Below are 14995 nucleotides of genomic sequence, written 5' to 3'. Positions count from 1 at the left end.
GGGGACAGATAACTCACTCTTCCGGTTGCTTTGGATGACGTAAGGAAATATGCGGGTGTTCAAGTTTGGGATTTTTTTTTTCTTAATTAAAGTTAAAATTAAATATAGAGTACACCTACAATGACAGGTACAGGCACAAGAGGAAAATAACCAAATCATTGCACCAGCTTCAGTCAAAGATGCTCCGACATCACTGAGAGGTCACAAAGGTCACATATAACAGCATTTAATAGCATCTGTGTAGTCACTGAGTTCATTTTTAAATACAGGACATTATGGTTTACAGCCACTGAATCTGCATTTGTGGATGCAATATCTAAAAAGTAAAAATAAAAGATTTATTATGAAACATTTTCCTTTTCATTAAAATCAAACACACCAAAGAAAACATAAATATATGTTTAGATGAACGTTAGAATGTCTTTGTGACAAATATCCTTCCGTTTTCATCTGCTTATCCGAGGCCAAGTCGCAGGGGCAGCAAAGCACCTCCAACGTCCCTCTCCCCAGCAACGTTTTCCAGCTCCTCCTGAGGGACCCCAAGGTGCCAAGATGCCCAAACCACTTCAACTGGCTCCGTTTGGTGTGAAGGAGCAGCGGCTCGACTCCGAGCTCCCTCCGGATGTCCGTGCTCCTTACCTTATCTCTAAGGCTGAGCCCAGCCACCCCACGAAGGAAACTCATTTCGGCTGCTTGTATCTGCGATCTCATTCATTCTGTCACTACCCACAGCTCATGACCATAGGTGAGGGTTGGGCTGTAGATGGACCAGTAAATCGAAAGCTTCGCCCTCCACCTCTTCACCACGACAGTCCGACAGAGCATCCACATCACTGCAGAAGCCGCACCAAACCGCCGATTCATCTCACGCTCCCTTCTACCCTGACTCGTGAACAAGACCACAAGATACTTGAACTCCTTCGCTTGGGGTGGTAACTCACTCCCAACTCGGAGGGGGCAATCCAACGGTGTCCAGCAGAGAACCATGGCCTCAGATTTGGAGATGCTGACTCTCATCCCGACCGCTTCACACTCAACAATTGTAATGAAACGTGATACTTCCTGACTGATGTCACAAAAGTTCATGAATTTGTCCTCATTTTTCCCTTTTCTAAAGATTTTGTTTCTTCTTCTCTTAGATATCCTTTGCCTGGTCTGGCTTTCTCGGTTTGTCCCCGAGTTGATGGGTGGGTGGGGTTGTCTTCTTGTCCTTACTGGCTCTATATTTGTTTGATAATATACTGTAAATCTTTATTGAATTACAAATAATACATTGTTTAGAAAAAACCATCACCACCTCACTTCATTAGTAAGAAAATACTCACTCTCAAAATACTTTTTTTCAAGGTACATCCTCTACTGTAGCGTTCCAAAATGCCTTAATATATTTGTTAAACTCTCTAAAAAACATTTTTAAACCATGAAGTACATTAAATGTTACTACTGCATTACACTGTATTATCTGCCTTTATTTCATTGCATTTTTTTTTCTCCCAGACTGGAAACTATCTTTACCCCCAGCTACAGTCAGTTCACCAGGGAACCTGAATTATTGCATTCTGGTGCTGGTCCCTGAAATTTAAATCTATGGGGCAAATTATAAGAGGCCCTAAAATCCAGGGCAGTAAATCTATTCAGCATCACAGTGCATGTGTACGGTCCCACTGCAGCAGCACTGACTCAAAAACTCATGAAAACCTGTGTAATATTTAACAGTTTATTAAACATCACTGTGACAATAACACAAGCAAACATCAGGTGTGGTTTTGGAACCTTGGCCTTCGACTATCTGTCCTTTGGGGGATTCTTCTTTATGCGTCTCATGTGGTACCTGTGAACAGTGACAAAAGGAAATTAGCTTAACAAATACCGATCAGATGTACTTTCTTTCACCTCTCAAACTTCACAGTTACTTACTGTCCTACTGGATACCATCTGTGTTTGGTGGTGAAAAACATCTTGCTCAGCTCCTCTATAGTGGGCCCCTGTTTGTCCTTCAGCACCTCCTTGCTGAGGTGGGCCTTTAAAATCTGGTCGTGGGTCTCGACGGAGTTGCTCAGTGGGTCTGGTCGTTCAATGGGCTGCAAAGATTTACGGTCATGAATAAGGTTGCCTCTTACAAAATGTAAAATATGATCATTTTCCATCCTTGTGTGTTTATTTACTGATTACTGACACTATTATATTTCTGAGACACATCTGTGACAGCAGCACGCAGTCATGTTTACAGCGCTTTAAATTTGTTTGCAGCTCTATGTTGCTTCACCCTGCACCAAAAGCCTCATAAATGTTGAGTTAAAGGAGCAGTGCGTAAGATTTGTGGCATCTAGCAGTGAGGAGTGCAGACTGCAACCAGCTGAAACTTCTATGTGCCAAGCGTGAACTCCAGGACAGCATTCCTTCAGGTCATTGTTGAAGAGGTTTCAACCAGGAGACAAATTATCCGCAGGTCTCTTCCTCTCCAGAACAGACCCCATGATTTAGATATGGAAAAATAATGAATAAAACAGTTTAACATTTCAAATAAGTGTTTAAAGGGTGCTGGTTGGCTTGTTGTCGTGGGGCTGCTTAACTGCAGTGGCTGACAAGAAAACGTAAATGGCCCTCTAGAGCCAGTGTTTGGTTTGTCTGTTCTGGGCTTCTGTGAATATGTGGCGGTGTAACATGGCGAAATCCAAGGACGAGGACCCACTCCCTATGTCGATATTAACAGCTCATACACTGTGATTCTTAGGGTGCTTTCAGACCTAGAGTTGTCTTGCTTTGGTCTGAATCAGGGACTAATTTTGTTACAAAGTTGCATAATTGCCTAGAGTTGGTTCATGTTCTCACAGCAGCATTTACAAGCGGACCAGATCAAATGCCTTGTGTGAGAAAGCTGCTCTTGATTGGTCAGAATTTCTATGCAGGAAAAATCCAGGAAGTAAACAAAACATTGAAGAAGAGTACACTTGCAAGATAAATGTGACACTTTCTAATGTCACAATGGAGGGACAACTATGCAGGTTGATTTTAGCGCTGCTCATCGTGGACTATATTGCTGTCATTGTTCATTTTAGACAAACCATACAGTTTGAAAACGAGGCGCGGCTCCAACTACAAAAACAATGTTTTGATGCATTGGATGTGCTGAATGTGCATATTAAGGCAGTACAGGAGGAGGTGCACATTAATAATCCTCCAGGATTGTAACATGCTCATGTTTAACCCAAACAATGTGTCATGTGACTGCAGTTGGTTTGGATTGAGGTCAGAACACTCTCTCACCACAAATGAACTGCACCAGAGTTCGTTTGTAACCAGACCGAGACCACCTCTTCAATAAGGACTGAGTCCGGTTGTTCTGGAGTGCACCTAAGGGCGACTGCTGTGTTCAACTGCACTTAGGCAGCCAACGAACTTGAATTAACTGAACCAAACAGGGCAGGTGTGAAGGGCGAAGAATCTGCAGGGTTTTATCCAAAAGTCAAACAAACTGGAACCTTTAATTTCCCTCGTAGTTGGAAACAGTGCAACTATATGAGATCATGTGACAACACTGATGTTTATGAAGGTAGAAAGCACTCTCTTACCTGAGTAAGCTCATAGGGGACATCAACAGCAGGATGGTAGCACACTATGGTTTTCCCATCTGAGGTCGCACCGATTTCCACATTACTACATCCGAGAAAAAGGAAGTTATTGCCTTGCTCACATTATATTAATCACAAATGCATGTAACATTCTGTGCATTATTTATTCACTAAAAGTGAAGGGTCTGGGGCGTTGGTGGCTTAGTGGATAGAGCAGGCGCCCCATGTACAAGGCTGTTGCTGCAGTGGACCGGGTTCGACTCCAGCCTGTGGCCTCTTGCTGCATGTCAATCCCTCTCTCCCCCCTTCACACTCAGCTTGCCTATCAATTAAAGGCAAAAATGCCCAAAAAAATATATTTAAAAAAAAAAAAAAAAAAAAAAGTGAAGGGTCTAAGTGTGGGTCAGACTAAACATATGGTAATCACAGTTAACCTCTTAACATACCAGTTAGGGCTGTCAAGCAGAGGACCAGTGACACTGGACTTCTGTCGCACTGGCACCAAACATGCTGCAACAGAAAGACAAACAGGTGAGACACAGATATTAGCCCTTAGCATACTAGAGAGGGCAAATTTAAACTTCTTAGCTACAGTAAAATACATCACAAACGAAGAACCAAGAAGTTATGACACCTGGTAACGATTTGTTTTATTTTTATGTACAGAAATTAAGATATTAACGGTAAAAACATAAGTGCTAGCTAAAACATATTCTCAAGGTTAGCCTGTTAGCTTTAATGACGCGTTTCCGTTAACGGTTATAAACCGTTAACGGAAACGACCCCCATTAAAATCCTCGTTAAATGATATGAACGTAACTTACTTTGTACACGTCGCAGTGTGGTGCCGGTAGAAAGTCGCGTTAAAAGGCTGTGTAGCTTACACAAATGACCCGACGCCATGCTATGTTATTCTCGAGTGTGCCCCAAGATAAAAGTTCCGTCGTAGTACTCAGACACACTCACTTTCGTTCCGCTTCTCAAACGACCGTTAGCCATACAAAGAAAAAAAAATAGCTGTCACTTTTTAAAAAAATCTTATTTTAAAACTTTATTTAATCATAACACAGGTGAGAGTTTTGTTCATTTTTTAGGGCTGGATAATGTACACTGCAAGTGTCATCACGTGCATTTACCACACCACCACGAGTGGAAGCTTTTGAGGAAGCAGGTTAATCAATCAATTTTCAATTTTATTTGTAAAGCCCACTATCACAAATCACAATTTGCCTCACAGGGCTTTACAGCATACGACATCCCTCTGTCCTTATGACCCTCGCAGCGGATAAGGAAAAACTCCCCAAAAAACCCCTTTAACGGGGGAAAAAATGGTAGAAACCTCAGGAAGAGCAACTGAGGAGGGATCCCTCTTCCAGGACGGACAGACGTGCAATAGATGTCGTACAGAACAGATCAGCATAACAAATTAACAGTAATCCACATGACACAGTGAGACACACAGAGAGAGAGAGATGCAGGTAATGACAGTAACTTACAACAACATTATTGAAAGTAATAATATTATAGTTATAGTTCTGGCTACTGTGGTACAATATGTTGAAAGTATGTATTAATATCTGATAGTATACATATGTGACAATAATCATATGTGTATAATAACAGTAGAAGTATGACTAATGACTAATGATGGCAGCAGCAGCAGGAGGCATCTGGCAGGACCACGGCAGCAGCACAACCACACACGTCACGCTGTCCAGGCACCGCTGCGATATGAGTTAATCTGAGAGACAGTGGAGCACAAAGGCTCCGGAGAAGAAGCCAAGTTAGTGACATCCAGAATGGCCGAGTTAGCAAGATGCAGTAATAGGACACAAGAGAGAGAGAGAGAGAGAGAGAGAGAGAGAGAGAGTCCGGCAGACTAGGCCTAAGTCAGCCTAACCAGGGGCTGGTACAGGACAAGCCTGAGCCAGCCCTAACTATAAGCTTTATCAAAGAGGAAAGTCTTAAGTCTAGTCTTAAATGTGGAGACGGTGTCTGCCTCCCGGACCGTAGCAGGAAGATGATTCCACAGGAGAGGAGCCTGATAGCTGAAGGCTCTGGCTCCTGATCTACTTTTGGAGACTTTAGGGATCATGAGTAACCCTGCGTTCTCAGAGCGCAGTGTTCTGGTGGGATAATATGGCACTATGAGCTCTCTAAGATATGACGGAGCTTGACCATTTAGAGCTTTATAAGTTAACAGTAGGATTTTAAATTCAATTCTGGATTTTACAGGGAGCCAGTGCAGAGAAGCTAAAACAGGAGAAATATGATCCCGTTTCTTAGTTCCTGTTAGTACACGTGCTGCTGCATTCTGAATTAGCTGGAGAGTTTTTAAGGACTTACTAGAGCTACCTGATAATAGAGAGTTACAATAATCCAGCCTTGAGGTAACAAAAGCGTGGACCAATTTTTCTGCATCTTTTCGGGTCAGGATAGGCCTAATTTTCGCAATATTACGCAGATGAAAAAATGCAGTCCGTGAGGTTTGTTTTAAATGAGAATTAAAAGACAAAAGGGACAGTTAAGATTTTTTTGAAGTGGGTTTGTATTGGACACTTACCCATAGTCAGTAGATGTTACATACAGTAGATGTCAGTCGGCACGCTCCCAGTTTGAAGAAGCAGGCTGGAGTCTGGCATTGAAGCTAATGTACTGCTGTGGAGGGGTCAGCTACGAAACGTATTTTCGCCTCCTGCATAAAAGTCCCACCGGAAGAAATCAATATCAGTTTAACTATATGCTATATTGAGAGTATTTTCATTGCTTTACCTTTTCATCAGACAGCTCGTGTCAACTGGAAAGCCATTAACGGCTTCAGTTTGCCATCTATGCTCTCATCAAATCCACCACTCCATTGAGAAAAACAGCAATTTTAGCTCGCTGAATACTAGAGCTGCTGGTCTACTGCTGCTTCAATTAGCAGTGACAATACTCTCAATATAGCGTACACTTGAAATGACATTGTTTTTTTGTGTGTGGGACTTTTTCTATGGTAGAAGTCTGATTGACAATATTTTGCACAGTGTTCAATATCTTTAATCATGACAACGATACGTATTCACTGTTATTCCAGAGAACTGTATTCTGGTCAGGATGGAAAACTTCTGAAGCAGGATTTAAACATTAATTAGGCTACTCGTTTCACCTGCTCTTGAAACGTGAAACCTCTTAGGCTTCCCAAGTGCATCGATATGAAGTGTGTGAAGACATCTAATGGGCTGGATTGGACCCTTTTGTGCCCTAGGCAGCTGCCTATGTCACCTGTAGGATGATCTGCCTCTGAGCACATGTAAGGCAAAGTCATGTGTCCACTAAGATGATTTTTGACTTTCAGTGTAACATACTGCAACACCCTCTTCAAAGGCCAACCTTTATATCCTCCTGAGACCCTGTGTCATCACATTCTTGGTTTCCTACACCTTGTACTTCAATCTGCTTAACTTAGACCTGTTGTCCTCATTTGTGGAAACTTTTTTGTGTCATCTAGTTGCAGTAAGAGCACAACACATTAATCCACGTGCCATTAAGATGGCAGCCATCTCTGCCAAGTCAGTCTGCAGCCGACCCTGACACAAACATGGACAAGGTACAAAATGTGATCACGTTAAACTCCTTGAATTGACATAATCTCTGAGAAACTGACTCCAAATTTCCACCACAAACCAGAAATCTAAAAAGGAGGGTGTAGTATCTGCCATTCTCTTTAGTTAACTGCAACTTGTCAATTTTATCTCACGTTAAATCCATTTGAGACAGAGTTATCATGTACGCCACATGATGGTTGCAGACTCCAAAGGACAAAGGGTATACATATTTTATAAACTGTATTTATTTGTTGAATATAAGTCTTTTTCAATACCTTTGCCAGGTGTGAGCACACAGGCGTCTTTTAGTATTTCATTTTACCATTCTTTATTACCAGGAAACCCTGGTATGCAATATCACAATGTCAGGTATTCATGTGAAAATAGTTTAAGTCGCATATTACATTTGTAAATGTACAAAGACAGGCAAATTGAAAGAGATCAGAGAGAGACAGTCATTCAAATACTGAACTGCTTCCACCTAAAAATCCAAAATAAACTCATGAAAAAATTCACTAATATGAGAAACACTTTGTCTTTTCTTAACACGTCTTCAAGTGTGCCGGGCTGCTGTTGTTACCTGCGCAGAGAGACAAGCTCAACAAGTTTTTCAGGTGTGCTCCGGTCAAGTTTGCATTCTGGCCGACATTTCATATCCTTCAGGAATGCAGCTTCAGCAGCAAGTATAAAAGCTTGACGTCTTTTCAGGGATGCTCAGTTTATTCATGTTTACAAGTCATCGATGCGTCCAGAGTGAGACTAAGAGACGTCCATCTCTGCTGTGGCTGCAGCGCTGGATGCCTGTGATCCCGTGTTCGCCACCAGACGCTCTCGACCGCCAAACACCTCAGTCACTAAAGTCAAACAATCACAATAACACGAGCGTTATTAATCTAACAACTGACTTCACAGATAAAGATCAGTTTAAATAGCACATATTGTGTGATGTTAAGTGTGAAAGAAACCGTACCTGCTGCAACATCACTTATATCCCAAATCCGCAAGCCGTCCTTCTGTCCCCCGAAGGCGTAGACGAAGGGCTGATCAGGGCAACACGACGCACAGAACAGCACACCCTGTTCACAGGAGGGAAAGGAAGCATGACAAAACACCTCTACAAAGAATCTGAGATCATGTTGAATTTTCATGTTCTTACCATTTTCATATCCCGCGAGTGCACCAGGTTGGGCTTGTTGCCCAAAATGTCCCAAACCTTAACGTGTCTGTCGGCTGATGAGGTCACCAGGCATCCTTTAATCTGGCTGCTGAGGTCCAAACCTGCAGAAATGTTGACAAACTTTAGATGTCGTCGTCCATGAAGGTTTCACAGGAGCAGGTGTATTCAAGATTTCCCCAACAACTCTCCCACACTTACATGGAGGAGAACATGTAAGAGGAAGGCCCCCTGCTGGCTGGATGGAGCGCTACTCTCTGGGCTCTCCAAAATGTTTTCAAAGATTTACTAAAAATAAGCCAGCCACAAGTTTTCCCATGTTCCTCTGGTATGTACCAACAATGTTCACCCATAATTGCATCCTTCCTCAGAGAGGCAAGTTTATTTATATAGCACCACAGACAGACATGAGGCAGAACAAAGTGCTTCACAGGGGGACAGACAATTTGATATCAAAGTTTGCCAACCCTGTTCTACAATAAACCTCTCTGGACTCTTCATTGACAGCTACAACATCTGCTGTATTGGCAGACAGATGTAGAAAGGAAAGCTTTGACAAAGGAGTGTTTGTACACTCTCACCGAGGGGGAGAACAGGTTTGCTATAAGATCATCTATTGTCATCACGTGCTGTGTACATTCCTCTGTAAGCATAACAGCCATTCAACATGCATGACAATGATTCAGTGATCTGTGGTGTGACGCAGACAGTAAGGAACCAGATGGAAAGGTTGAGTCCAGTAGGAAGGACTTGTGGTCGAGCTTTTGCTGTGAATGTGACAGTGTTGTTGAGGAATAAGTGAGAAACAACACACACACACACACGCCTACCTGACACTTCTCCGTCATGAGCCCTCAGTGTGAAAACAGGTTTATCTGAGCGTGCATCCAGACAGTAGATAAATCCGTCCTCTGTGCTGGCCTGAAACAAGACCACAAACTCAAATCACCCACTGAACTTGCCCAACTTGTAATTATCACTTACAACCGTGAAAGTTTTAAAAGTAACATGGATGGATTATTTCCTTTAAAAATATATTCGAACAATTTGAGCACCGACCAGGAAGTTGCACGGTGAAAAGTGGTCCCACGTCACACGCTCCACTTGACCGCTGAACCTCCATGTCCGATTGCTGCTGTCTGGACTGCGACAGTCGTACAGAACAACTGTCCTGAAAAGACAAAAAAAAATTTGCGTCTCAAACTCACATGATCTGTTCATTCCTTTGCACCTCATACGATAAACTAACCACAAAGGTTAGTTTAGAGGGAGACTAGATAGATCGATAGATAGATAGATAGATAGATAGATAGATAGATAGGCTACAGCACATCAAAGTGGGAAATAACAATTAACACCACCTGTGTTCTTGTGTATCAGTCTCTGTCCCCACTCTAAATTCTGAGGTTTTTGTGGGTCCGTGAATGCAGCACAGGCAGAACTCTTTATTTTTGTCCTCATTTCAAATCAGCGCAGCATGGCTTGAGTGGACGCAGATAAAAGTTAAAGGGGAAAAGGCCCACAGTATTGTACGTGTGCTACTGCGGTAACTTCAGTCACCTCACAGACTGATTTAATGTAGCGTGTGCAACATATAGGCTGATGTCACACTGTACACTAATTAACAGACAGATTAAACAGAGGAGCAGCTCTGTGTCTCTCTGAGTGTTACTGGAGAAACTATGAGTGAGTGAGTGAGAGGGGCGGAGCTGTGTGGGGAGTGTGAGAGAGGAGAGATGAACACTGGTGTGCGTTATGTGATGCGGTGTTGTCTAAATCTATATCTTGCTTGAAAGTATCGATATATCATAAAAAAAAAAAAAAAATCAATATTCCATCCAGCCCTGGAACTGTCTAGCTCCAAAGACAGAAAATCAAAATGTGGCAGCACATGTTTTAATCGTGGTGGGCCGCCATCCATAAATAAATGAACATGTGGGAAGCCCTGATGAAGCTGACTGTTCCTGCAGTTTGCAAGATAAGCTGCGGACACACACACACACACACACACACACACACACACGATCAAACACATGATCCCCGCCAGGCTCATGACTGTCAGAGACAATGACAATAGTAGCTTGTACTTACTTATCATATGATCCTGATATCATAGTCTGTGCCTCAAACGGGTGGAATGATAACGTCTGAACCTGAAAGATAAAAAAAAACAACAACGTTGTTTTCCAGAAGCCGAAGCAAATTCTGAAGACGTAATATCAAAGTTACACTGTGAATTACGTACAGTGTTACTCTGTCTCTCATCAAATACCTTATCAGTGTGCCTGCGCAGAGTTGTGGCTGGTTTGCCTTGACTCAGATCCCACAAGATAACCGTGTCATCTGCTGATCCGCTGGCCAACACGTTTCTGAGCCAGAGAGGCGGATTTGTTTTAAGGTGAAAGAACGACACATACACAGTAATGGTGCACAAACATGAAATGTAAAATGTCAGCAAACGGAACAAAGATCAGTTAAAACGTCTCAGGATTCTGACCTGACCAGTTTGTTCCAGGATAAGTCCAGCACTGCATCTGTGTGTCCCTCGACAGGCTCTGCTGCCGCCGCCGCTCCCTGGCATCGACAGGAACAGGCAGCAATGTGTTGTTAATGTGCTTTACCAGATCCCACCCTCACTGTATAGATGCTTGTGAGAATAAGCTTGTACCTTTTTGCTCTTCTTTTTCTTCTTGGAGGCCTTTTTGCTCCCGAGGGAGAAGGCTGGCTCTAGGCAGTCCACCACGTCCAGGTCCCACACGTCTATCTGAGGAGTCATGTTGCCCACTGCAGCATAGTTACCTGTAGCACGGACAAACAGAGCGGCACAGGCTCAATACAGGGACATGTGCATAATGTGCTGTCCTAAAATTAAACATAATGCTGGAAATTCATTACTATGTGAATGGCAGTGCAAAGCTGATACAAACTGAAGCCTGGATCAAAAGGAACAGGATTTCCTTTAATGGTTTTTCTTACCAGGTCCTTCTCCAGGGCTGGGGTCAAAGTTCAGCCACTCCACACACAGAGGGTAGGCCGGCAGCAGAATATCATGATGAACGTACAGAGAGTCCTCCTCAGAGTTATAAACTGTGAAGCAAAAAGGATCTTACTCTTTAACAAAAATGTCTGGACAATAGGGTCCAGGTTAAAAAATACAGAAGTCACCCTTTAACGTTTAGCTTATATTCTAAACTAGTACAAAGTATCACAACAACGGAGGTTATTTTCCTCTCTGTCATCTCATCCTGTCACATCTGAAGATACTTACCATGGATCTCCAAATTGCAGCAGTCCTTTTCTGCCCGGCCTGCCAGAATGAGATTGTCACCGGGCTTGATTTGGAAGTCTTCTCGCTCATATTGGTCCTAGAGAGGAAACCGAAAGAAAACTTGGCATTGGAGCTAAATGCTTCATGTTTAATGATGTTCCTGTGTGACAATTTGTGCTTCAGTTTATCTGAAATTTCACAGCGATACGTTTGTGGTTGATATCAGGCTTTGGTTGCTACTTGAAGGGGGATTATACTGAATGTGTCTGCAGGTAATCTTTGAGGGCACTCACTGTGTCTTTGATGGTGATGTAAGGATCCTCGTCATTACAGCTGTACACTGTGAGCCCAGCCAGACTGTCGCCCAGACTGGCGGTCGCTATTTTAAAGACAAACAGCAGATACAGGGTCAATCTGAACAAGACTCTCAGTCACGTTTATATAGACACACATGATGTGGTCAAACAGAATGAGCAGGAATTAGTCTGCACGCACACGCACACGCACACACACACACACACACACACACACACTACATAAACACCTCCCCACTCACCTGCATCCTCTTCATCATATTTATCCAGGCCGTACTCTGCCAGCTCGTCGTCCTCCTCATTTCCTTCGTCCTTCTCTGCTTTTGGAACTCCAGCGCCGTCCGCTGTATCACTCACAGGATTCTCTTCGCAAGCTATACCTTCATCATCATCCTCTTCATCCCCGGCTGCCAGCTCCCTGATTCAGTAGAGTGAAGAAAAACAACTCAAGAAATAAACAAAGAAACATGAAACCAGCTTCAGCAGTGATATTTTATTTCTATCGAGCGCTCAATGGCATCTTAACTTTCTGACAACAGATCAATGCAGTAACGTGTCATTCGTCCCAACATACCCCAGCTCCTCTTTTGCTTCAGTGATGATGCGCTGCAGCTCCTCTTGGCTCAACTCGACCTGAAATTGAATTTAAAAAAAAAAAACAACAAGTTGATGACCTGTTTTGTTTCAAGCTCGTATCAGAGGCAACAAAGAGGGAGACTGAGTACTTTCTTAGGTACTGGATCCTCCATACTTTTAGCAGTACTGGGGATCCTACCGGTAATTTAGTGTCATCAATTAACCTGCATGTCTTTGGACTGTGGGAGGAAGCTAGAGTACCCAGTAAACCCACACTGACATTGGGAGAACATACAAACTCCGCACAGAGGCCCTCCCTCACCCTAGAGTTCGAACCGGGAACCAGATGCCGCCCATTAGAAAGAGTTGTATAAATCTATTACAATATATGATTGTTACATTTAATAAAATAGGACCTTTTAAAAATATATATTTTATTATTTCCCTGACCCCCTGCAATTACACCACGCACCACTGGAGGTCGTCAAACCCCCAGTTGATAAACAATGTTACTAACTACCATTTTTTGTTGCCATTTGTGGTTAAATCTCTAAATACACAGTATGGCAGGTGGCACTGAGGAGAAAAGGAGGTGCAACAATTCCTGACATTTATTAGATATAGGGCTACCTGCTGGGGGAAGACAGGCTGTGATGTTGGTTCAAGCTGGTAGAGTCAGACAGGTGCACACCTAATTCCATGCTGGTGTGTTGCGAAGACTGGGTCAGTGAAATGCAGAAAAAACTGGTAGGTCTGTGTGAACTGTTTTATGCTGTCGAGTCTGAATGTGTGATATTTATTGTTTTAATGTGTTTCAGGCCTGGTAGTCAGTAGGAAAAGTACATCAACACACCAGGTATTTTAAAGTTTAGTCATGTCGGTTTTTTTTAACATTTAATCTGTATGCATTTTGATATGTTGTAATGAAGCATTTTTAGGATTATTCGTATGTGTCTCTGCAGTTTCTCTTGCCGTGGGAGTATTTGCATTGTCTGTGTTTGTTTGTTTGGGTCTTTTTCTTTGTCTAGTCCACCCTGGCAAGTGAGCTGGTAGCAGGTAAAAAGACATGGGTATTGCCCTTGGGGCAGACAACATTTTCTTTCCTGTAGTTTTTTTTGTTTTGTTTTTTCTGCCTGCTTCCACCCACTAATTGCCAACTGGCTGAGGTTGAATCCCAGTCAGAGGGTCAGGGCAGGCTTAAGGTGTGCTGTGGTTAACTGTTTGCAGTGAAAATAATTCTAAAGGAAACTTTAGAAATGTGCCAACACACTTGGAGTGCAAGATGTATTGATTAGAGCAGTGGGCCTGGGGCTCAATCTGAATGGACCACAAGTGACTTGCAAATGTGTCAAGTTTGTTAAAAAAAAAAAATCATATTTTATTACTAAGTACAGTAAATTTCCAGCACAGAACTTTTATTTTGAAGTGTTGTTTCCTGCTGTAGAGTGACTAACCAACAGCTACTTAACAAAGACAGCAAACTAGTTTGACGACATGGCCAAATGCAAGTATGACACTGAATATATTTCACTGCGTGGACCTTGAACTAATGACTAAGGAGAAATCTGGACCCCGTGGTTGGACCAGCTGGGAACCACTGGATTAGAGTGTGTACTGGTGTGACAGTGGAGCTTAACCCCTGCCCTGTAAGTGATGGCTGGAGAGTCAATCCTGAGGAGTTTACAGAATGATCTAAAATATTCATAGTAAATTAGTAAATAGGTCTATGAATACAGCAAGTATAAAATATACATATATATATATATATATATATATATATATATATATATATATTTTTATTTTTTAGTCTATATATATATATATATATATATATATATATATATATATATATATATATATATATATATATATACACACACACACACAAATATACGTCAAGCTGTAAACAACAACAAATCAAGTGTAATAAAAGGTAAACACTTAAAATATAAAATATACATATATATATATATATATATATATATATATATATAAAATAAAATAAAAAGGTAAAATACTTCCCTTGTGCCACTTGTAGCACTGACTAGCTCAGGGTATTCTCAATTATATTACAGTACAGCTACCCTGACAGTTAGCCTTGCTAGTTAGCTGTAGCTACTGTTACAAAATGTTTTATTACACGACAGTTTTTGTTTAGGCAGTCTAAAGCGCCACATTGGCTGTAAATAAAATGTAAATTAAAGCCAAACGGCTTAGTAGTTTGGTCAGTTAAACTAGTAAAGTAGTAGTAGTCTACCTGCCATGTTGACAAATTAGCCGCTAGTTGGCTAACGCAGGCTAGCTTAACATGCTACCTACTTTGTCCGGGGTTTCCTTGGCAACGCCTCGAGCCACCCATCCGACACAGGTGATCTGGGAGCTCATTATGGAGACACTGTCTAATTTATCGATCAAATATGATAAAATCTACACACTTGTACTACTGTCAAGGCTGGTCCACCTCATGAACGGCCACAGTGGGCGTACATGTGAGTTACAGTGGG

The 14995-nt window shown here is 42.2% G+C and overlaps 2 protein-coding genes across 2 annotated transcripts; both read right to left on the bottom strand.

Moving 5' to 3' along the window:
• Positions 1-1703: 1703 nt before the first annotated feature.
• mrpl42 (mitochondrial ribosomal protein L42) lies at positions 1704-4539 on the bottom strand. The gene is made up of 5 exons (XM_049566599.1): positions 4397-4539; positions 4019-4082; positions 3573-3657; positions 1918-2081; positions 1704-1831 (listed from the first exon to the last, which is right to left on the bottom strand). Exons 1-5 carry the CDS (start codon positions 4473-4475, stop codon positions 1786-1788), a joined length of 438 nt encoding a protein of 145 aa, XP_049422556.1. The 5' UTR covers positions 4476-4539; the 3' UTR covers positions 1704-1785.
• Positions 4540-7386: 2847 nt separating this feature from the next.
• pwp1 (PWP1 homolog, endonuclein) lies at positions 7387-14995 on the bottom strand. Its single transcript, XM_049567203.1, has 15 exons — positions 14811-14995; positions 12490-12548; positions 12158-12333; positions 11895-11980; positions 11602-11698; positions 11310-11420; positions 11002-11132; positions 10831-10907; positions 10606-10702; positions 10425-10486; positions 9393-9504; positions 9164-9254; positions 8316-8437; positions 8130-8235; positions 7387-8013 (listed from the first exon to the last, which is right to left on the bottom strand). The coding sequence occupies exons 1-15, from the start codon at positions 14874-14876 to the stop codon at positions 7919-7921; spliced, it is 1488 nt and encodes a 495-aa protein (XP_049423160.1). The 5' UTR covers positions 14877-14995; the 3' UTR covers positions 7387-7918.

Source organism: Epinephelus fuscoguttatus, linkage group LG22, assembly GCF_011397635.1.
Source record: "Epinephelus fuscoguttatus linkage group LG22, E.fuscoguttatus.final_Chr_v1".
NCBI classification, from domain to species: domain Eukaryota; kingdom Metazoa; phylum Chordata; class Actinopteri; order Perciformes; family Serranidae; genus Epinephelus; species Epinephelus fuscoguttatus.
Note: the sequence above shows the minus strand (reverse complement) of the source record. Positions and strands in the feature narration are given on the sequence as shown.

Coding starts and splice junctions, on each gene's coding strand:
- mrpl42 (XM_049566599.1), bottom strand. CDS start 4,475: ATGGCGTCGGGTCATTTGTGTAAGCTACACAGCCTTTTAACGCGACTT. Junction 3,658..4,018: donor CTGCTTGACAGCCCTAACTG/GTATGTTAAGAG, acceptor TCTCGGATGTAG/TAATGTGGAAATCGGTGCGA. Junction 1,832..1,917: donor AGATGGTATCCAGTAGGACA/GTAAGTAACTGT, acceptor CACTGTTCACAG/GTACCACATGAGACGCATAA.
- pwp1 (XM_049567203.1), bottom strand. CDS start 14,876: ATGAGCTCCCAGATCACCTGTGTCGGATGGGTGGCTCGAGGCGTTGCC. Junction 12,549..14,810: donor CCAAGGAAACCCCGGACAAA/GTAGGTAGCATG, acceptor ATTCAATTTCAG/GTCGAGTTGAGCCAAGAGGA. Junction 8,438..9,163: donor TCATGACGGAGAAGTGTCAG/GTAGGCGTGTGT, acceptor ACATTTCTGCAG/GTTTGGACCTCAGCAGCCAG.